General features: G+C 37.2%; 1 protein-coding gene and 1 pseudogene across 1 annotated transcript; both read left to right on the top strand.

Moving 5' to 3' along the window:
* Nucleotides 1-4,672: 4,672 nt before the first annotated feature.
* Nucleotides 4,673-6,813, top strand: LOC126077129 (phosphatidylserine synthase 1-like; annotated as a pseudogene).
* Nucleotides 6,814-14,871: 8,058 nt separating this feature from the next.
* On the top strand, nucleotides 14,872-23,296 carry ODAM (odontogenic, ameloblast associated). The gene is made up of 12 exons (XM_049886174.1): nucleotides 14,872-14,933; nucleotides 15,210-15,275; nucleotides 15,360-15,401; nucleotides 15,963-16,010; nucleotides 16,630-16,863; nucleotides 17,468-17,515; nucleotides 19,509-19,619; nucleotides 20,485-20,532; nucleotides 21,322-21,393; nucleotides 21,827-21,988; nucleotides 22,230-22,285; nucleotides 23,238-23,296. Exons 2-11 carry the CDS (start codon nucleotides 15,225-15,227, stop codon nucleotides 22,257-22,259), a joined length of 846 nt encoding a protein of 281 aa, XP_049742131.1. The 5' UTR covers nucleotides 14,872-14,933; nucleotides 15,210-15,224; the 3' UTR covers nucleotides 22,260-22,285; nucleotides 23,238-23,296.
* Nucleotides 23,297-24,540: the final 1,244 nt, after the last annotated feature.

Genomic DNA, 24,540 nt, shown 5'->3' with positions numbered 1-24,540 from the left:
GGTGTTAGCTGGCCCAGGAAGAGGTGTGCTCTTGGGCAAGGCATCATTTTTTAGCTGAAGCATTTCTTGAAGAGATTAACTTCTGGCAGCACTCCCAGCAGCTAGGATAATAAGTCTTTCATTCCTGAAGGGGGCTCTGGTTAGCATATGACAGAATCTACTACAGAGACTAATATAAAATTCTGAAAAAGAAGAGTTAGAAATCAAATATGACTTTCTCCATCACAAAATGCAGAGGACAGGGTGACATGAATCTAGATGATGACCAAATAACCAACACCAGTAATTTAGACAGAAATATTCTGAAAATGGAGCAGAACGACAGACTAGGGTGAGAAGTATGTAGCTCTTTTCTTCACCCTTGTCCTCAAAATCTGAGTTTATTATATTGAGTGACCTCCTACATACAATTTCCATTCATACCATTATTTTTCATAATCTTTATACCTAATGGTTTCTAGATGATCCTCCATCTGCCAATTTCAACCTTATTTTTGTCCTTGCCTCAATGTTCGGATGTGATAGCCCTATTTTTGCAAGCAGCAAATATCAGTTTCTTCTTTCGCTATTCATATAGCAAGCATAAAAATGCAGTCATTTCTAAAACTGCTGAAGTATGGATTAAGACTTAACAAATATAAACACACATAATTAGAAATGTCTACTCCTTTCTACCAAATTCCTCACATACGTGAGGGAAATATGGTAACAGATTCTACCACAGAAGAGTATTTAAATCAACCTAGATTGATGATTTTGGTTTGGAATATGAAAGTCTGCATTAAAAATTCTGATGCATTATAATATGCCTACATGACAGGCTAAGTTTCTAAAAAGAAGAGTAATTATAGTAAACAATATAAATAGGCAGTGATGGATTACTCAATAAGAAAAGTATCCACGGGTTTACTTGTGTTTGCTTACTAATCTGTGGTGTACAATTTCGCCAGATGAAAAACAGGTGAAATTGTCCACCACAGATTAAGTAAACACAAGGTTACTTACCAGTTAATCCGCCCCTGTAAATAGTGTTTTATCATGACTTTCATGACTTTCAGTATTTGCAATGTACTAGGTAACATTCAACCTCAAAACAATTGCTATCAGAAAGCATAAAATCTAGTTAAGGAGATAAACTTCAAATGTAACAAAATGAAAAAAATAAAAAATCAGAATTCTGAGGGAGCGGAACAAAGCAGACTGACCTAGGGGTACCACTCCTCTTGACTGGGACATTTTCATGGCAGTCACAAGACCATAGCATGGCCTTGGCTAGATGTCTGAGAAGGAAAGGAAAGCAAGGAAATGGCCAAAGATTGTATAGTACATCATGTACTTCCTCTCCCATGAAAAGAAACCAAAGTCAAATCAAGTTACTAAAATTATAAGATTTTGATTAAAATGGAGTATTTGGGTGGTGGTTGGATGGGAGGGAAAGGTTAGGGTACAGAAACCAAATAATGGCCAAACACTGGCTATAGGCTCAAAAAGAAGAAACAGAGATACTGGGCCATGAAAATGCAGGTCTGAAATTCACAAAGAGCAAAGGGTACAAGTAAATACTAAAGAGGGTCAGTAGAGACAGAAATCATTTTAGGTCAGGGGCCCAAAGGAGTGATTTCAGAGAAGGTAGATATTGATTTATGCCTGGCCCAGGCACATGTTATATGTGAGAGGATGGCCTCCCACTGAATTCTCTACTAGCCATTCTTTAGGGAATAGCAAGAGGCTGATAGTTCTAGCCCAGCTTAGTTGTATGCTGGTCTTTCTTGACTTCTATGAAATATAGGTGCTTTTGTGGTGCTTTTGTGAAAGGCAGAAGGTTTATTTTACTTACAACCTCTACTCCTGAAAACACTACTTAGGGAAATTATATTTTATAGTCATAATACATATCCACTGTGATGGTTAAGATTGTGTGTCAACTTGGCTGCGCCATGGTTCTCAGTGTTTTTGGTAGTTGTATAATATGATCACTTCCCTGTTGAAATTTGATATGTGATCAACCCCATGATGGAATCTGCTGAGTGGTACTGGTGGGGGTGGGCCCTGTGGCAGCTCACTGCCCCCTCAGCCTTCATCTCTCCGCCTTTCACCCTCTACTTCCTTCCTGCTTACCTTGCAAAAGGTAGTTGGCTTGTTCTGGATCCAGCAGCTATCTCTTGTCTGGCCTCTGGTTCTTGGGACTTGAGCTAGCAGCTTACTTGTCCATCTTGGGACTCATCGATCTTCACAGCCTGCAAGCAAGAATCCCACTCCCTACCTGCTTATCTTGGGTTCACCAGCCCCTGCAGCTATGTAACTCAGGAGAAATCTTGCAGTCTTGCCTGCCAACCTTGGAGATTCCTCAACTGTCACAGCCTGTGAGCGGGAGTCCTGCTCTCCGACCTGCTCATCTTGGGGTCAACAGCTTCTACTGCTCTGTGAATTGGCAAAGGCCTCTATCCTGATCCAAGGACTTGGGACGTTCCAACCCCTACAATCGTGTGAGCTGTTTCCTTAATATAAATCTCTTTGTATATATTCATACATGTTACCAGTTTTGCTTCTCTAAGACATGCAGACACCTACAAATTCTAAATATAATAGACTCATATAAAGAAGCCCTGGTGGCTCAGTGGTTAAGTGCTAGACTGCTAACCCAAAGATTGGTGGTTTGAACCTACCATTCGTTCTGTGGGAGAAAGATATGGCATCTGCTTCTGTGACGATTACAGCCCTGGAAACCCTAGAGGGCAGTTCTACTCTGTCTTATAGGGTCACTATGATTCAGAATTGACTCAATGGCAATGGGTTAGACTCACAAAATAAAACTAGAGTCTACAAGCTAGAATATATTGCCATGGTGAACACGTGATAAATAATTTTAGTGTACAATATTAAACAGAAGTGGCTCCTTTAATAAAGTCTCAGAGAAAAAAGTAAAACATCCTAAATAAATAGAAAAGATTTGATTGAGGTAGGAGCCAACATGCCACTATAGACAAAAGTACTGTGCCATCTCTCTGCAGCAAAGACCTGAAAAACTAAGTAAAATAGATACAATCCTGGAAACTTAAGTATCAAATGAAGAACTTGTTCAAGCACTGAATGGAATAAGAAACAGAGAACAGAGAATGAAGAGAGCTAGAGAGTAGAGGTCATCTACCATGGGAAGGCGACTTCATGGAGCTTCCAACTGGAGACAAAGCATCCACTAACCAGGGATACACACTCCCCCACCCCTTCTTACCTACATGAGGCCTTCACCACTTTCCAGTGGACTGTGGTGTCTGAGCCAGAAAGATGCCAGATCTCTGCTACCCAGATTCACCATCTTGGAGCTTGACCACCAAGGATCACGGATGGAGAGTATGGGAAAGCAACTTCACAGAGCTCCCAATAGAAGACAGAGCACCCAGTAATCGGGGATACAGGCTTTCCCACTGCCCAACCTTCTTTCCTCTATGAGGTCTCACCACTTTCCAAGGGGCCATGGTTGCTGGCCAAAGAGACACCAGCTGACTGCTGTTCAGGTCCACCCTGCCCTTACCAGCTGACTCCTCCAGCACCATTTTTTGTTTGTTTTGTTTCTTGTTTGCTTGGTTTTGCCTTTGGATTTTTTCTTATTTCTTCTCTCTCTCTCTTCCTTTCTTTCCTTTCCCCTGCCCGACTAGCCACATGTGTAGTTCCATCCCCTTCTTAATAGGCTATGCCATACCACTCAGATATAGAGCCACTGGTGCACAGCCTTCCAGGGTCTGCACCACCCCTACAGGCAGGTTCCACCAGCACAGGACCTCACTGGGTCTGCTCCACCTCACCTGCCGAATCCTGCATTGGTGTCAGTTTATTTACTTTTTTTTTTTTTTTTTTTTTACTTTTGTTGCTCTCTCTTCTTTCTCTCACCCACTTAGCTCCACATATCACATCCTCTCCCTTCCCTCCTACCTATCTGCACCAAGCCCTGAGTTTTGCACACCCAAGTGGTGCCAGCGTGGTCCCCCGGACCTCGACCTACATTTCCCCTTGGTCCCTCCCAGTTGGCCCCAGTTCATGCCACAAACAATCCACCCCCACCCATTCCTCCCACCTATTGGACCTGCCCTGCTGCACCACCATTGAGAAACCATGCCTACCTGGACAAGTTGGTGAGAAATATAGTGCCCACAGACAAGAAAGCGACAAAATACGGCAGGCTGCCTGTCCAGATGCAACAAAATCAAACAAAAAGGCAGGAGGAAACAAACAACTATACAATCAATAAATGAAGAAAAATAATTCCTGAGCGTTCTGGAGACAGAAGACAATATGAAAACATAATAAAAACAGAACAGGATGGCTCCAGAAAGTGACCAAAATAAAATACCAGATGACCTCCCGGTAGAAGAGGAGCCATTGAAACTACCTGGTAGGGAATTCAAAACTCTAATATTTAGCACTCTCCAAGAGACGAAGGAAAATGCAGACAAAAAGAGGGAAAAAATAGAAAAATCAGGGAGAACATAGACAAAGTAATGAAAGAATTCAGGAAAATAATATAGGAACAAAATGTCAAAATGAATAAACAACTAAAAATCATACAAAAATAGCAATTAGAAACTCAAAAGATAAACAGTAAGATTTCAGCCCAGCTGCCCAGCCACTTGTCCACTGAAGCCATCACCAAAGCTGCAGGATGGGGAGGCAGGTCATGGCGTCCTGTGTGGGGAGCAGGACCCTGAGCAAAGATTGTGAACTACAAGATGCATTTCCAGATGATCAACAAACAGCAAGTGGAGGACATTACTATCGACTTCTTCTACCGGCCGCACACCATCACCCTTCTCAGGCTCATGTACTTCGCCTTCACCAGGGATGATTCTGGTCCAGAAGACAACATCTGGAAGGGCATCCTCACTGTTATTTTCTTCCTTCTTATCATCAGTGTATTAGGTTTTCCCAATGGTCCATTTACTAGGCCTCATCCAGCCTTATGGAGTTTTTTGGACTCAGTGTGCTCTGTTTCCTGTTCCTGGTCTTCCTCCTCTTCCTGAATTTCAAGCAGGTGAAATCCATAATGTATTGGCTAGATCCAAATCTTCTCTATGCCACCAGGGAAGCAGATATCATGTAGTATGCCAGGAACTGTCACGTTATCACCTGGGAGAGGATTATCAGCCACTTTGATATCTTTGCATTTGGGCATTTCTGGAGCTGTGCCATGAAGCCCTTGCTGATCCATAGTTATGGCCTCTGCTGGACAATCGGTATTACCTGGGAGCTAACTGAGCTTTTCGTCATGCATCTTCTGTCAAATTTTGCTGAGTGCTGGTGGGACCAAGTCATTCTGGACATCCTGCTATGTAATGGTGGTGGCATCTGGTTGGGCATGGTTGTTTGCCAGTTCTTAGAAATGAGGACTTACCACTGGGCAAGCTTCAAGGACATTCACACCACCACCGGGAAAATCCAAAGAGCCATCCTGCAGTCCACCCCTGCTAGCTGGACCTATGTTCAGTGGTTTGACCCCAAATCTTCATTTCAGAGAGTGGCTGGGATATACCCTTTCACTATCATCCAACAGCTGACTGAGTTGAGTACCTTCTTCTTGAAACATATGTTTATGTTCCAAGCTAGCCATCCACTAAGTTGGTGCAGAATTCTCTTTATTGGTGGCATCACGGCTCCCACAGTGAGACAGTACGTATAATACTTACCTCATAGAACAGAGTGCTGGGTGTTTGGGGTCATTGGTTTCCTGGAAGCTATTGTTTGCATAAGATTTGGGCAAGATCTCTTCTCCAAGACCCAAATACTCTATGTTGTGTTTTGGCTTCTTTGTGTGGCTTTCACTACTTTCTTGTGTTTTTACAGCATGGTGTGGTATGCAGAACACTATGGTCACCGAGAAAAGACCTATTCAGAATGTGAAGATGGCACCTACAGTCCAGATATCTCCTGGCCCCATGGGAAGGGCACAAAAGGTTCTGAAGACAGCCCACTCAAGCATTCAGACAACAGCAAAAGCCATTCTTCTAGAAGAAGGAACCGACATTCCAAATCTAAAGTCACCAACAGAATTGGAAAGAAATGAAAGATCCTGGGTAGTCAAAAATGTTTCAGAGAGTGCCTAGAACTGAAAGGGAAACAGAACTCATTTGGGCCTCCCTGTTAGGAGGTCAGAATGCAGAGAGCAAACAGGAAGAGGAGAGGAGACTTTAGAGGGTCATTGTGTGAGAGCTTAAGTCTTGTTTCCCACAGACCTGGCCACACCAGACAGATTACGGCCTGGGGTTCTGTGCCAATGTGGGGTCTCTTCCAACTTCAGCACTTGGCATGCAGTCACTGGTAGCAGTAGAGTGTGTTTGAAGGAAAGGGTAGCTACTTACAGCTGCCAAGAGCAGCTTTGCACTTAGGTGCACTGTGAATGCATTTTAAACGTCCTCATTCAGACAGAGTATCTTCAGTACCGTTAATGAACCTGCAACCAGTTTTTATTTTTATGAATCTGCCTTTCCATTTGAGTGAATTAAGTTCAGGCCACATTTCTTCTTCTTCTTTTTTTTTTTTTTACTATTTGTTTTTAAGTTAGGGTGCTTACAAGCCTTCTGAAGCCACCGCTGGAATTGATATTCAGGGATGACCATATTCCCTTCTAGATTCAAAAAAAAGGCGGGGGAGGGGGAGAGGTTTTGTCTTACTGTTTAGCATCCCAGCTCAGCCCCCTTTTAAAACCTTAAACTACATGGAGGTTGTAAATCAGTCTAAGAAAAGGTTAGTTACCTGCATAGGATCCGGGGCTTCATATATGAACCATCTTTGTTCCATTCTGAATGTCACATGTCCAAGACTGACCTACAGGGCACAAAGTGAGCCTGTCAGGGTCTGCAAACACCGCAGCTGCTCCCACAGCCAGGTGCCTTGTACATTTGATTTGTTTCCCTTCCACCGTGTGTTCCTAACTTTGTCTTTTAGTCACATGTGAGGTGCTGATGAGTATTATATTCCATCTGTGCCATGCTCTAGAAGATTTACCCTATAGTTCACCACCTCTGAGGGATCCCTGTTGTAAATAAAACAATTCATGTTAAAGCCTGTCAATAATAATAATAAGATTTCAGAAATGGACAACTCAATAAAAGGTTTAAGAGCAAATTTGAAAATGGAATTACAGGATCAGTGAAATTGAAGACAAATCTTTGGATACCACTTTGAGGAAAAATCAGAGAAAAGAATGAAGAAAAATGAAGAAACCCCAAGAATGATGTGGGATACAATCCAAAGCAAAAATTCACCTGTGATCAGAGTTCCAGAACAGGGAGAGAAAGCATAAAAAACATTAAAGATTTACTGACAGAAAATTTTCCTAATTTTATGAAAGACAGAAAGCTCACCAACCAAGAAGCTCAAAAAAACCCATATAGGATAGATCCCAATAGAAAATCACCAAGACATATCATAATCACACTATCTAAAAACAAAAACAAAGAAAGAATCCTGAGAACAGCTCAATAAAAATGAAAAGTCACATACAAAGGGGAACAATAAGACTAAGCTCTGATTACAAGGCAGAAACCATGCAGGCAAGAAGGCAATGTAGTGACACACATAAAACCTTGAAGGAAAAAAATTGCCAACCAAGAATAATATATCCTGCAAAACTTGTGCTCAAATATGATAGTAAATTTAGACATTTTCAGATAAACAGAAAATAAGGGAACATGTAAAAAACCAACCAAATTTATAAGAATTATTAAAGGGAGTCTTTGGGTTAGAGAACCAGCATCAGACAACAACATGAATCTAGGACACAGGATAGCATCAGCCAGATACCAGCATAGGCAATGATCTCTCAAGGATAAAACAAAACTAAAAGAATTACAACAGGGAACCAGAGAGGTCAATCTGTAAATAACAATAAAGTCAGAACAATAAAAGAGGGAATAAACAGTATAGGTATAGGACTTTCAAATGGAGAGGAAGTCAAGATGATATCAAATAATAAAAGACTGAATTAAACTTAGGAAGCCCTGGCCCAGATGGTTTCACTGGAGAATTCTACCAAATATTCAGAGAAGAACTTGTACCCGTACTACTCAAACTATTTCAGAACATAAAAAGGAAGGGATGCTTCCAAATTCATTCTATGAAGCCAGCATAACCCCAATACCAAAAACAGGCAAAGACACCACACACAAAAAAAAGATTACAAACCGATATCTCTCATGAATATAAACGTGAAAACACTAGCCTACAGAATTCAGCAACATATAAATAAAAAATAATACACCACAACTAAGTGGTATTCATATCAGATATGCAATGATGGTTCAAAGTTAGAAAATCAACCAACATAATCCACCACATAAATAAAACAGAAGAATCACATGATCACCTCAATTGACGAAGAAAAGACATTCGATAAAGTCGAACGCCAACTCGTGATTTAAAAAAAGCTCAATAAAATAGGTGAAGGGAAATTTTTTAACATAATAAAGGGCATCTATACAAAACCAACAGCCAACATCATTCTTAATGGAGAGAGGCTGAAAACATTCTGCCTGAGAACATGAACAAGACGAGGATGCCCTTTATCGTCACTCTGATTTAACAATGTGCTAGAAGTCCTAGCTAGAGCAATAAGGCAAGAGAAATAAATAAAGAACATCCAAACTGATAAGGAAGGAGTAAACTATCCCTACTTGTAGAAAATGTGATACATACATAGAGAACCCAAACGACTCCACGAGAAAAATACTGAAACTAATAGAAAGTTTCAGTAGATAGCAGGATATAAGATAAACATACGAAAATCAGTTGGATTTCTATCCACCAATAAAGAGAACTATGAAAAGGAAATCAGGAAAGAAATACCATTTAAAATTGCCCCTAAAAAAAAAAATATAGAGAAATAAATCTAATCAGGGATGTAAAAGACCTTTACAAAGAAAACTACAAAACACTACTGCAAGAAACCGAAACAGACCTACATAAATACAAAAACATACCATGGTCATGGATAAGTAGACTCAACCTTGTGAAAATGTCAATTGCACACAAAGTAATCTGCAAATATAATCCAATCCTGACCGATATACCATCAGCATTCTTTCAAGAGATGGAAAAACTAATCATTAATTTTATTTGGAAAGGAAAGAGGGCCCTGAAAAGTAAAGAATACTATTAAAGAAGAAGAGTAAAGTAGGAAGGACTCACACCACCTGACCTCAGAACCTACTATACAGCTATCGTAGTCAAAACAGCTTGGCACAGGTATAAAGAAAGACACTTTGATCAATGGAACAAAATTGAGCACGCAGATGTAAATCCACTCATCTGTGGTCACCTGATCTTTGACAAAGCCCGTAAGTCCACTAAACAGGGAAAAGACAGTCTTTTTAACAAATGATACCGGCAAAACTGGATGTTCATCTGTAAAACAAAAAATGAAACAGGACCCACACCTCACATCATACACAAAAAATAATTGAAAATGGATCAAAGACCTAAATATAAAACCAAAAACTATAAAGATCATAGAAGAAAAAATAGGGTCAACGCTACAGTTCCTAATACACAGCATAAATAAGATACAAACCATAACTAAAATACACAAACACCAGAAGATAAGCTAGATAACTGGGATCTTCTAAAAATTAAACACACTCATCCAGACTTCACCAAAAGAGTAAGAAAAGAATCTACAGACTGGGAAAAGTTTTTGGTTATGACAAATCCAACAAAGGTCTAACCTCTAAAACCCACAGGAAAATTCATCACCTCTACAACAAAAAGATAAATAACCCAATTTAAAAAATAGGCAAAGGAAATGAACAGACACGTCACCAAAGAAGACATTCAGACATCTAACACACACGACCAAATGCTCATAATCACTAGCCATTACAGAAATGCAAATCAAAACTTCAGTGAGATACCACCTCACTCCGACATTACTGGCACAAATAAAAATTTTTAAAAAAATGTTGGAAAGGCTGCAGGGAGACTGGAACGCTTATGCACTGCCCGTGGGATGTAAAATGGTACAACCATTTTGGAAAACGATACGGCACTTCCTTAAAAAGCTAGAAATAGAAATACTGTATAATCCAGCAACCCCACTCAGAGGAATATATTCTAGAGAAATAAGAACCGTCACATGAATAGACATATCCACACTCATGTTCCCTGCAGCATTGTTCATGGTAGCAAAAAATAGAAACAGCCTAAGCACACATCAACAGATGAATGGATAAACAAAACTATGATACGTACTCACAATGGAATATTATACAACGATAAAGAACAATGATGGCTCTGTGAAACATCTCACTACAGGGATGAATCTGGAGGGCATTATACTGAGTGAAATAAGTCAATCACAAAAGGCCAAATAGAGTAGGAGACTACTATTTTAAAAAGTTATGAAAATGTTTACACACAGAAAGAAAAAAATTTTGATAGTTATGAGGAAGGGGAGGGGTGAGGAGGGAAAATAAGAAAAAAAAAAAAAGAGGTTTGATTGAGAGCCTACTTATTCCCTGCATTTACTGTACAAGTTACAAATGATGTGAGTTTTAGTCACAAAACCTATTACCCTCATTTGAGTTGCTGTGGCATAGTACTATTTTTCTGTTTTCCCTTCCTTTCTTCCTCTCTCCCTTTCTCTGTCTCACACACACACACACACACACAGTGATTAGGTGCTCAAATATAACTTGGAAATGCTAGGTTAAATAAAACTAAACAGGTTTCTTCACTGCAAGGCTTCTCAAAGCCTTAATTACACTAATGAGCTGTGATTTTCCAAGGAAGTGCTATATTCCAAAAAAACCTATTGCTGTCCAGGCAGTTCTAACTCATAGCGATCCTATAGGACGGAGTAGAACTGCCCTACAGAATTCCCAAGGATTGGCTGGTGAATTCGAACTGCCGAACTTTCCAGCCGAGTTCTTAACCACTAGACCACCAGGGCTCTAAGAAAGCGCTGTGATGTGTAGCATTTCACAAACATATAATGGAAAATTTTTCAGCAGTATTTTTCTGAGGAATGCTCTCTAGAATACAGACTTGATTTTTTTTCCTATTCTTTTTGTGTACAGAAACCTTGGTTATACAGTAAAATTGTCCATTGTATTTAACAGGAGAAAGTTGTAACTATCAAAAATGACCTCTAGGTCCTTTGTTATAATTTCCTCCACTGTTGAAATTGCTCTAAAGATTTCCCCAAAACTGTAGATAAAACTTCAAATAAACATTTAAATATATCCTCAAAAACAAGTGTGTGCTTCAGTTTCTGTAGTAATGGGGTAGTAAAAATTTTAAACTTGCGACGGCACTGGGTTCTGGGTTAAGTTCTCTTTGTTTTCAATCTTTTACTTTCTGCTTGTAAATTGATAGATATTCATTGGGAAATTGTGTTGGCTTAAAATATCTAAACTGAGAGATTTTCCCCTCCCCCCCAAAAAAATCATAGTGGAAAATTTAAGTTTCAAATGCTTAGCAGTGGCAGGTGGCTTGTACCTGTTATCCTGCAGGGAAGAATAATTTATATTTCTTAGTCTTCCTCTAGAAAAATACTCCTTTACTAATCTTACAGAATATGTAGAATCGCATACATTTTTACCTTAATAATGTGAACTTATCCTTGCATTTAAGAATCTACTGGAATTGGAGAGTCAGCACTAAATTAAAAGATGTTATAAGATTGTTTTCCTCCTTATACAGAGGAAGATAGTGATTTCCAAGGTGTAAAATTATCTGATAATCTAAGATTATATACTTATTTATATTATATACTTAGTACTTTGTGCTTTGGAAAGCCTACTGGATTAAGAATCAGAAGACCTGAATTCTATCCACAATTCTGATACTTTTTTGACAGTGGAAACAATTGTAATTTTGATGGTGGCAGAAACCTTGTCTGTTTTACTAGTGTTAAGTTCTCAATGCTTAGCAAGGATATGAACTGTAAGCAAAAGCTATTTGCTCCCTTAATTAATTAATTAACTAACCCTTCTGTACCTCATTTTTCTCACTGAAAAGTGGGGGTGTTATATGTATCCTGCCTACATTAGTGGGTAACCAGGGATTCCGGGAAAAATTATAGCTCATATGCCAGAAAACTATTATTATAAGCGGTCAGTAGGGCTGAGATTTAGGACTCAGATTTAGTTATCTGGATCCACAGGAGGTTAATCTACTTCAGACTGGTCCTTAGTAAGCCTCTTGGCTGATTTTTCAGGTTGAAGTAAAAAAAAAAAAGTGGAAATAATATTTTGAAAGGGTTGATTTAGAAGTCATTGTTGTTTAATTTTTACCATTTATGTTATTGTGACAGAGCAAACATATGGGTATTTTCAATGGTACGTGATCCAACAGTTACTCATACTTGGCATTTAAATGTTTTTGTACTTTTATTTTGAATAAATGGGTACCGGGTATTCTGATAATTGATCTAAAAGAAAAGTCATAGCGATATTATCTGGTTCCGGATTTCCTCATCTTGTGTCCCTGCACCTTAATACATATAGGCTGACCTTGCTCTAGATTTATACCACCTTTCCTGAATGAAGACATTTACTTAACAAAACTCAGTGGCATACCTACTGGGTGAATGACACGGGAATAGAAAACTGAGTAAGTTCAACACAGGTGAATGGGGGAAACAAGTATATTTGGCACAACGTGATAAGAATTAAAGGGCAGCTTCCTGTGACTTCCTTTCCTACCCAGAGATAACTTGCCCTCCACTCGGAGTTGGAAGCTATCAACCATGAAGGTCATTTCTTCTGGTATAGACAACTATTTTCCACTTCAGCGTGTACACCTGGAGGGCTTCAACTGTTATTCTCTAGAATACGCAAGTAATGAAAAAAAAAGAAAACAATGACTGAAATCTTCCAACTACCATCAGATTTGAGGAAGGTAGCTAGATGCAACTATTCATCACCAGGATAATTTTTAAGTTGACACTCTTTTGGCTCTTTAATATAGTTCCTGACTTTTTCAGTGCTTGGCCCTAACACCTTTCTGGCTCAGCTGTGAGGTTAGCTACCTAAGAAGCTGAAAATGCAGTAGGAAATCTCAGGAGACTGAGAATTTATGGTGAAGAAAAGTTAACAGTATTCAGACTAGACCAAGGTCATTAGTCACAAATAACTAAATGTATAAAATCAGGCAATATAGACATCTATCTAGTTTAGCCAGTCAGCCAGTCTACTGGATTTTCCAGGCAATAAATGGTTACATTAACCATCCAGCTTTTCTTAAAATGCCATCAACATCAAGGGTCGTTTAACTGTTATGGACAAACTAAAAACACAGCTTTCATAAATCTCAGGGAAAACTCCCTTCTAAGATATAAAATCCAAGTTCCTCTTCTTTTGTAAGAAAAAGATCTATTTATTTTAAATGATATTTATCTTGTGTTGTTTGACTAGATGAATGACAAATAATATAGTCATTTTAACATTAATGATCATGAAGCTACTAAGAAATGTCTAATCCCATGAAGGAAAGCAAATTCACCTAGTTTTGCCCTTCTGAACAGCATGACAAGACCAATATTAGTTTTTTAAGATTAAAATAGCCAAAAGAATTATTCCACAATGAAATGAATTGGTAACATTATCACAACCCTTGTGATCCATTAGAGTGGGGTCAATATTAACAACAACGAACAAGAGGGGAAAAAAAATCCCTTTATGACAGTAATTTAAATAATGACAATTTAAAGACAGTAATAATTCATTGTAATTTAAATGCTAAAATTATATTTAGCAAAAGGGAATTTTTGAAATAGAAAACATTTACTCATCACTAAAAATTGTACAGCATCCTTCTTTATATTTATTATTCATTCACAGTTGGCATGCTTACGTGCAGATACACATTTCCTAGACATAGAAATCTAGTAATTCTTTTTAGGATTTCATTCTATAGGTAGAGGGAGATCCACTAATGTTTTCAGGGTCAAATCTAAATGAAATTAGCTAGTATTTACTCAACCCAATGTTGAAGAATTAAAGAACCTTTACTGTTCCCTAACTAGATTTTGAAATTTTGTCTTTTAGATCTACACCTTATGTTGAGTAATTCTGTATTTTACTCTTGAAATAAAAATAGTCACCCTTTATCCTTCAATTTAATAAAGGTCTTAAAAGTTACTATGTTAAGGTATTCATTTTAAGAATTTAAAAGATGGAGTAGAACAAAATCACTCCAGAAGGGTTAGTCATCACCAAGGCAGAGGTGAGGAATGATCACAACAAAACATTTCTCAGGGGATAATTTAATAACATTACTAAAAGTGTGGGTATCCATATACCGCCTAAATGATTAGGAAAGGGGTTATTAGCTAAGTCACTGTCTGAAACCCACTGAATCACTAGTCCCTTTGAAAAAATGATTGGTCCTTTTTTTCTGAAGATGGGTTTTAAAAAGTAAGCTAAGCTGAAAGATAAAAAGAACCCAGATCTTGCACAGTTCTAGATATCTCTTCATAGGCCAAGAAGTAAGGTAAGAGATCAGATTTTGCTTCCATAGTTTTAAGAACCAAAATCAATGAACTCTGCAAGATAGACTATTAAGGTCACCCTAAATTTTAAACATTCATTTAGGTCAGTGATTTGAACTGGGGCAGGAATTTTCATATCTAGAAGGCAAGCAATAAAATATTTGGGCAGTTTACACTATAAATAAATATAACAATTTAAAGTTTTAATCTATTTCTCTAAATTAGAAAAATGTTAATTCAGTATTAGACTTCTAAGATTATTTGGTATTGGACTGGTGTTGTCAGATCTTTATTGTAGTACTTTTTAAATATAGACATTAAGTTTCTTTCATATTAAGGATCCAGTTGGTTGACCCCCATCTTGAGCCTCCCATTGCCTGAATGACCCACTCCATCAGTGTAGAGCAGCACCAGGAATGAGTTGATCTTATTCACTAACCTATTCAACTGTACAGTATGTCTCTAAATGAGTCATTTGGTTAAGCTGAAAAGACAGGCAAACAACTTGGTTTTTAGTAAACAGCTGTTCTGGAAAAAACAATAAGTTCTGTTTTAGAGATTAAAAATATGTCTTTTTCATTTTAAATTCTAAATTAAATTTAAATTAACTTAAATTCTAAAATATAAGTAAATTAGTCCTCTGAACAGTATCAACTAATTTTATTACTATAGAGATTTTTTTAGTAGAGAGTCTTTTTAAAGCTAATTATCACATTAACTTATTTTCTAGGTATTTCATCTGAAAATGAAAGTAATAATTCTCCTTGGGCTCCTTGGAGCCACACTGGCAGCCCCAGTAAGTGATTTCATGCTACAACTGATCTTATGCTATAAAACCTATAACAAACCCATCTTTTACCACTTCTGGTTTTATTTTTAGCTTGTCCCACAGCGCCTTGTGTCAGCAAGCAACAGCAATGAGGTTAGTTGAAATACTTAAAACAATCTCTACTTTTTTTTTGGGTTTTTTTTGGAAACCTGGTGGGGAAGAGATAAAGAGCCTTCACTTGATTTATCTTCGATTCCTATCTACCAGCTTTTATGCATATCCAAACACATTTTCAATTTTCATGCTTGCTTTGTATAAAGGTCATTTCTACAATTTTAGTTTTGCCTTCCTCCTCTGATTGTACATTCTTTATAGAAGAAACAAGAGCTTTTATATCTTTTCATTCTAGCAGCAGCTAGTACAAGTGTAGTATATAGGTGTTTAAGAGCGTAAAATGACTGACTAAAGCCCTGGAGTGGGCTAACGTCATATAGTCTCAAACGTAGCAGGGGAGAGGTTGTTAAATGCCAGGCCTGTTTTCAACTCTAACCTCTAATCACTGTAATTTTATGTCAGCTTAATGAGAAAATGTCTCACTTGTAACAAGAAACCGATCGACCAGTTATGACTTGCGCTGTATTTGTGGTAAACATAGTTCTTAACAGTGTTAGCATGTGTCATAATCTTATTTTCGTATCATCTTTCCCTTTCTAGCTACTTCTGAATCTTAATAATGCTCGGCTTTTGCCACTACAGTTTCAGGTACCTTTATCTCAGTAATTATTTTAAGGGGTATCTTTTTCTACTCTTCATTTCGTGTGAGGATTTATATGAGAAGAAAATGTTCTCTGATTCCATTTTGAAATCTTGATTATTAAAGTTATGAATTTATCCCACATATTCTTATGACTGAAGAGTAAAGTGAGAAATTAGAATCTGATTAACATTTCTTTATTGAGGACTTTGTATATGCCAGGCAGTAATTCTCACAACAATCCTGTGAGATAATTCAATGAACTGTTTTACCTAAAGTCATGCCCAGCTGCCCAGTGCGGGGGGGGGGGGAAACAAGTTTTGAAACCAGTCTGGAAACTGCAGAATCTGTGTTCTTTTATCCACTCATTCTACCCTCTATTTCTCACAAGCATTGGGAATTTAGCTGTGCCTCTTGTTATTTTTTTTTTTCTTGTTATTTGCATGGCTCAAAATCTATCAATTTGCTTTTCTTTTTTTATAATGTAGCATAATTTTTTTTTTTTTTTTTTTTAGCATAACTAGAAATATAGAAACTGCTTACATTGTGACTCTTTGTTGCTCGGGATGGTTTTTAAGTTCTTTTTGACATGAAAGAAAACACTTTCTTTCCTTTGTGTCCTTCCAGGGCCCATTTAATTCATTGACTCCTCCTTTCTCTGGGATCCTGCAACATCGACAGCAGGCTCAAGCTCCTGGACTGTCCCAGGTCTCTTTGCCAACCCTAGATCAATTTGTTGGACTGTTCCCAAATCAGGTACCTTTCCCAGGACAAGCCAATTTTGCCCAAGGACCTCAGTGGGCCCAGCTAGACCCCTCACAGGCTCAAATACCACTGCAGACCCAACAGGGCCCTAATCGCGTAAGTTGGGACTTTTCTATCTTTTTGTTCTGAAGTGAGATAGAGATACATTGACTGTTAAAGTGAGTACAAACATGAAGTAAGAAAGGAGTTTTCGAAAAAGACTTTTTTCTCATAATATGTTGTCAAGTCAATTCGGACTCATAGTAATCCTACAGGACAGAGTAAAACTGCCCTATAGGGTTTCCAAGGCTGTAATCTTTACAGAAGCAGACAGCCACATCTTTCTCCTTTGGAGTCACAGAGTACACTTAACCATGGCCTCCCGGGTTTGAACCGCTGACTTCACCGTGAACTTAACCACTGTCCCACAAGTACTTCCTTATCTTTTTTATTCCTAACATGAAAAATACTGTTCATGCTAGCTATTCTTGGATCACAAACCACAAATCAGAAGTGTTTATGTTTTGGAGAAGAACATTCAGGATATTTCATCTAAGCTGCAAAAGCAATTTGCATCAACAATGGTACATATAGTGTACGACCTTTCATTGTCGTCAAGTCTGGTAATACAGATGATAAATTTCTATGGATAGGTCTATGAAAAGAAACCCATAAATTCTGATGGTCAAGTATGACTTTTTTATGATTCCTTTCTTGGCAGGTGATGCCTTATGTGGTCTCCTTCAAATTGCCCCAAGAGCAGGCACAGGTAAATGAATAGTATGCCACTGGAGAGATGGTTCTGAATGTTTTATTTTATATTTCAGCCCTGATTCCTATTACAAGACTATAAAAGCCATATAATGATATCACTATCTGGGTACCATCATTGCTGGGCTAGCATTAGTTAGTCACTAGTAACAGTTCCTGAATTGAGCGCATCTAGGGAGTCCCCAGGGCTCTTGGGCTTCCAAGGCATTGCTATGTTGGAAATAGAGGAGCTCACTAAGCCCTATGTCATGCCTTCTCTGCACCAAAAGTGTTGGCATTTGGAAACAACTCAAGAGTATTAGTCCATGGGCTGTTTGCTCAACCCTAAATTTTGTTTTAGAGGTAGATGGATTAAACTGGCATTGTACAATATTTAGACATGAGAGCATTTGCCCGTATTTTCTGGCTGTTATGAAATTCAGGTTAAAACTTTTCTAGGTTCTTGTATATTATCAATTAAATTCTGCATTTTACTATCAAATGGTAGTGATTTCCATTAGAGAATCTAAGAAAAATTAATGCAAGCTAGTAGAATCACTATATTAGTATAAAAAATCTTCAAGCATTTGGTAGTCAATTTTATAATATCCTAGGTTCAGAAAACAAGGATCATGAACTGTTAACCCATTGCCATAGAGTTAATTCCAACTCACAGGGACCCTATAGGACTGAGTAGAACTATCCCATATTCCAAAGGGCAGCTGGTAGATTCTAACTACCGCCCTTTTGACAGCAGCCATAAGTCTTAACCATTGTGCCACCACGGATCCAATTTTTTTTTTTTTTTGTAATATCCTAGGTTCAAAAAACAGGAATATAGACGGGTGATATTATTCACCAAAAGGCATTGACCTCTTGATAAAAAGTTACAACACTTCACTCTACTGTAATCCTAACCAATTTTTGTCCTACCCTATACCTACTAAAAAACAAAAATTACTTCTAGACATTATCTCATTCTCTGTTATAAATATCTAGTCACAAACATGACACATGGGATTACTTCACTTTAAGGATCAGGAAATGGTGTCTTAAAGAGACTACCCTCTCTTAATGAAATTAAATAGCTGAGTTGCAATGTAATTCTCCACTCCTCTTTTAATCACTAAATCAGTGGCTTTCCACCCTGGCTTTCTTTCCTCATAATCTCTGTGGTTAATTTTGAAAATTACAAATGCCTGGACCTTACCCCAGGCATAATGAATCAAAACCGTATGAGTACATGCTATAGCGTCACTATGACTTGGAATGGACTTGACGCCATATGACAACAACAACAGATGACAAATGTGATCATCTTCTAAAATGCTAAATATGTGATTTTGATTCTCAGCCAGGGTTAAGAACATAATCCTTCTTGAACCATAGTTTTGCTTTGTTTTAACTCTCATCTAACACAGCCTCTTATTTAACGATGCAAAAAACAGGACAGCATTCAAAACTATATGTATATCCTATGATCCAAATTTTCGATAAAGACACACACAAAGACGTGTAAGCAGAGGCTGATACATGATAATGTGAATGGTGAGGTTGTAGTTGATTTTATTTGTTCCTTCTCTATTTCTAGATTTTCCAAACGTTCTAAACCGCATACAGATTATTTCAATAAAAGGGTAATAATTAGAGGCAATGCATTCTTAACATTCCATTCCTTGTAGCAGGATTTCTAATACCATGTCCTGCAGCATGATGATTTAAAAACAAAACAGAAAATCCTACACAGCCTATCCTCCTCTTAGATATTTGCAAAGTAATAATGTCTCTGAGATGTCCTGCCTCATTAATTTAGTTGATCCCATTAATTCCTAAGTGTGCTTGACCAAGTAACCTTAAAAACAACCAAGTCCAATATCATATGGGATGCAAGTTTTTCCTACAGTTTAGGAAGGGTTTCTTTGTGCATGTCTTTGTTTACATTTAATGAACATAAGAGAATAGCCTAGGCTTATCTAAAGGAACCTCTTATATACTTCCCCCTTTACAAACAGACACTTCAGTACTATCCACTGTACGTTTACCTACCCTGGGAGCAAGCTCTACAAACAGTCACCTCTACACAATTACCTCAACAAGCAGGACAGCAGCAAATTGAGGTGCAGGTACAGTAAATCTCTGATTTTCTTCTGACTAGTTTCGTCTAAGACTAGAGAAGATAAGATACATTTTCAGAGACAAGAATAGCTGAGTATATTTAGTGCAAAAACTCAACACTTTGAACTGATGGTCATAGAGGATATGGTGCTTTCTCTTTCACTTGTGTAGACTAATGTGGTAATGCCCCAAGACTGGATTTTGAAGGAATAAAGTCAGTAAGTGGCCTTCTACAAAATCAGAGATCAAAATCTGAATCACCTTGGAACACAGATTTTTCTCACTTTTCAAATCTATGAGCATCCTTCTTGTCATATATACATATATATGTAGTTGTATATATCTTAGATAGATGGGTTAGATAGATGATAGATATAGTTTTTTTTTTTAAGCATAAGAAAAAAATTGCTATCGTGATGAAAGGTGCCTGTGATCACTAGATCCTGGGATATAATTAGATAACATATTGACTTTTGTGTATTTCCAATGGATTTTCAGAACTCTAATATAAATTCTATTTGGTCATACATAACTAGCATTCTTTTAGTTATAATGGAAAAATTTTTTTTAATAGTCTAACCACTACTCTAAAACTTGCCAACCCAAATTAGAGAACACTGAAAATTATATCTAAATGACTGGTAGGAGCAATTCAAATTAAGTCATGTTAATTTAAAGACAAAGTTTTAACCTAGAAATCATACAGTATTAAGAAGATTCTTGGTCACTTAACAATAATTAACTTTACTACCTGGAATATTTGAACTTTAAAAGGAGTATTTAAAAGAATATAAAAATATCCATAATTATAATAATTGTTTATAGCAAAATTATGGTAAAAGTCACCTAACGCATTTTTTGAAAATCTGACAGGTACCATTTTATACTCTATTTGAATATATTCCACAACAAGCAGAACCTGTAAGTAAATGCAAACTTTTCATTTCTAAAAAACATAACATTAAATCCACTTTCATTATAATCTATTAAATCTGCCAGCGGCCTTCAGACAAAGGCTACCAGGAGCATAAATACAGCTGAACAAATATGGATTTATCCACTCATTGTAACAAGGAAGAACACACATCACAGGGAACTGTAGGGTAAAGAAGTAATAATTGTTGACCTTACCCTTAATAAGAAGGTATTAAAATGACTTATCATAGCATTTGGACTCATGTTAGGTGATTTGGGGGAGAGTTTAAGAAAGCGATAGTTAGCTCTGTATTCGGTTGTCTCAGGAAGTGGGGTGGTTTCACGATTGGGCATCTTAACAATTCTTACTTAGAAGGCAAGAATAATGGTGTGAGACAAAACTGTGATTTTTGTCTCATACTAGCCAGGCTGTGAAAATATGTGGTATTTTGTGGCATACACAGTGACCTTGCTTTAGACAAGATTGTGAAGAGGTCTTGCTTTTTGTTTCATATCTTTGTGTTCCGGACAACCTTGTCTAATTTGGAGTTCTGTAGGATTGTTTATGTTTGTCAAGAGGAACACCATGACCTAGCAGGGAATGCAGGCCAGTTGCTGGGTCAGGCCAGTTCCCGGATGTCAGGAGTTGCTTTTCTCTTTCTCAAATCTAAATTATTTTAGTTTTTAAGAAATTAATTTAAGAAGTTGGGGACTGTTTAACTGACCTGGGTGGTAAAACAACATATTTTTATAGATCAATAATTTACCCTTTATTTTAATTTTCTGATTTTTCAGGTTATACCAGGAGGACAGCAACAAGTAGCCTTTGAGCCTCTTGTAGGCACAGCCCCTGAAATTGCTCTCCTGGTAAGATTCCTTGGAACACTTTGCTAGCACCAGAAATCAACAACTGAGAACTTACAGGTCCCAGTGCTATTGTTCATTTTAATACAAACTTACGATTCCATCAACAATTATTACTTCTTTACCCTGTAACATTTTGCCAATCAAGATTCAATTCATTCAGTTCATCAAATATTTATTGAGGGAATGCTATGTGCCATATATTCTTCTAGGCACCCTTGATTAAAAAGCACATATTAAGAGAACCATGTTTGCTAGTATATCGATAGTTTTACTAAAAGCTTATTATCTAGAAAACTAATGAAAGCCCTTTCTTGTAAAACAAAATGTTTGCCTTCCATCTCAATCCTGTTGCTTTATATTCTTCCCGATTTTTACTTTGTACTTAAACCTGCAAACTTTTTTTTTTTTCTTTTTTCATTCTCCTTGTCTATAGCCAGCAGGAGAAGTGGTGCCATATTTACAAAAAGAAATGACAAACTTTAGGCATGCCAGTGCAGGAATTTACAGGCCTTCAACTTCACCAAAACCCAGCACAACCCATTTTTTCACTTCTGCTGTAGACCCAACTATTACCCCAGAGTTCATGGAAGAAAAGGTAGAGTAATCAAAAGTTTATTTTTTGTGAGAAATTGTTGTCTAAATTAAAATATGAAGATACAGTTAGTGCTTTAATGTATAGGACTTAGTCATGGAAATAATGACTTAATGACATAGTAAAATATATGGATTTAACCCTGAATAAGGAAGCAAACAACCATTTACTACAAATCAGTTAATGAGAATATTTTCAATTTTGATTTGATAAGAGCTTCTTATAAATGTCCTTTTCTCTCTAGGCCAAGACTGATAGCTTAAGGGAACCATAAGACATTCTGATCATTCAGAGTTTTTGGTAGGTATTTACCAAAAGACATGCTTGTTAGGTATCATGACATATCTTAATTTGAAAAGGGAAAAAAAAAAGTCAGAATGACTAGTGAAGAATTCTCATCCAAGTGATTATGAAAAAATAAGTTAGTGCCTATACCTCCCTACCAAAATTAATAATAATTATAGACTTTCAAGGGTTGAAAAAAAATCAAAATGAATTTTTGATAACCATGTCTGCCTACACCATAAGCTTGGTGTAAGCTCTGACAACAGAAATAGTAAATATATTAGGTATATATATATACGACATTCTATAGAGTGCCTCCAAGTTAATTTCACTTTGCAGGCTAGAAATTACAATAATGTCAATACATCTGTATTATATTAGAATGAAATACAGCCTCAAACTGATTAAAAAATTACATATAGGCATGGAAATTTCAAATTTCATATCCTTTATGTTCAAACATAACCTTGATTACCTGTTTTAATGGACTTGGTTGGCTGTGGGCTAAGGTGAGAGTAGAAGGTCAGGGTGGATATGGCACCGAGAAATAAAGAATACACACCGACTGAAAAGCAGATAATTTGGCCTGAAACGCAAACTAAAAGGCAAAGGTTCTAGAAATCTCCTCTCTGCTGCCTATGAATCTCTTCTCTTTCTTCCTCCTATGAAAATGAATGCTCGATTTCTTCAGATTAGAGAAGTTTATAAAATACAACCAGAAGTGAATAGTATTGTCATCTCTTTAGAAAAGTCTCCTCTGTAATGTAATACCTTGTACAAAGTAGGTTTATGCAAGTTATTTAGTCAGAAGTATTAGTGGGATTTCAGTATAATGTCAGCTTCACTCTGTGTGGCATCAACACCAGTAAACATAAAACTTCTTATTTGTTTATTAAGCAATTTAGTAAATATCTAGAAAATTTTACACAAAAGTCTAACAATATTAAAATGCTCTTTTATTTTTCAGAGAAAAAGATGTGGCTGTGTGCCTCAGATACCATTTTAGGCTATTTGCTTCCTCAATGCTAATATCAGTTATTTGAAATAGACAAAATATCTTGGCCCTTCTCCTGAATTTCTTTTTTACTTATAAATAGTATTATACTCTTTAAATAAGTCAGAGAAAAATAATATAATCACATAATAAGTACTGTCTTTACAAATTGTATTTCTTTTTAAATATTCTACCATAGCATAATCTGGAAAGTAGCAACACTGAGAATAAAACTAATATCATTGAATCATTGGATCACTGTATTAATAAATGATGTCTCTGGAAAATGGTTTCTTCTATGACAATAAAGATATACTGTCATTGGACTTATGATGAGTATGGTGATTGAGACTAATGGAATAAAATGTGTACCTAATTTTGACATATTGTCTCATTATTTCCCCCAGACCTATTCTACCAGCTTCCTTCTGATGCACTCTTCAGGAGAATCAAAATTATTTGGTGGCAGTGTATGCTCCCAATATGATATATGAGATATACTAGGGTATCTGACAAAAGTAAACATAATACAAAAAGATGTTAACCCTTGAATACAAAACAGTTCCTTGGGTAGTACAACGGTTTGCATTCAACTACTAACCTAAAGTGGCACTGTGGAAGAAAGACCTGGCAATCTGCTTCTGTAAAGATTATAGCCAAGCAAAACGTATGAGCACTTCTGTTCTGAAACACATGGGGTCGCCATGAGTTGGAATTGACTCTGTGTCAAAGGATTTGGTTTGTTTATTATTGCCTTTTTAATATATAGCACAGCTATACAACCCACTGCCATCGAGTCGATTCTGACACATAGTGACCCCATGGATTTCCCAAGGCTGTGAATCTCTACAGAAGCAGACTGCCATGTTTTTCTCCTGCGGAGCCACTGGTGGTTTCGAACTGCAGACCTTACAGTTAGCCTTTGATTGCTTTAACCACTGAGCAACCAGGGCTCCTTACAACTACACAAGAGATGGCTGTTCTCACCCAAAGAATATATGCCCCAAACCAAAGAAGGTTGTATGCTATTTGGAGATGAAGTATCCTGTAGAGAAAAGGGCACAGATTTTAAATCTCATCAGATTTAATTTCGAATGTAGTTTCGAACCTTCAGCTAGTCACTTAACTCTGAGCCTCAGTTTCCTCAGGTATAAAATGGAGATAGCAATACCTACCTTTTAGAATTTCTATAAGGACCACAGGAAATAACACATGTAAGATGCCTGACTCATACGAAGTATTGAGAAAAATATTAATTCCCTCCCCCACCCCCATT

The sequence above is a fragment of the Elephas maximus genome, chromosome 5 (assembly GCF_024166365.1).
Source record: "Elephas maximus indicus isolate mEleMax1 chromosome 5, mEleMax1 primary haplotype, whole genome shotgun sequence".
NCBI classification, from domain to species: Eukaryota; Metazoa; Chordata; class Mammalia; order Proboscidea; family Elephantidae; genus Elephas; species Elephas maximus.
This window is presented reverse-complemented; position numbering and strand designations above follow the sequence as displayed.

Excerpts from the sequence above, each read along its gene's own strand:
- ODAM (XM_049886174.1), top strand. The coding sequence starts at position 15,225 with ATGAAAGTAATAATTCTCCTTGGGCTCCTTGGAGCCACACTGGCAGCC. Across the intron at positions 16,864-17,467 it reads CCCAACAGGGCCCTAATCGC|GTGATGCCTTATGTGGTCTC; the intron begins GTAAGTTGGGAC and ends CTTTCTTGGCAG. Across the intron at positions 17,516-19,508 it reads TGCCCCAAGAGCAGGCACAG|ACACTTCAGTACTATCCACT; the intron begins GTAAATGAATAG and ends CTTTACAAACAG.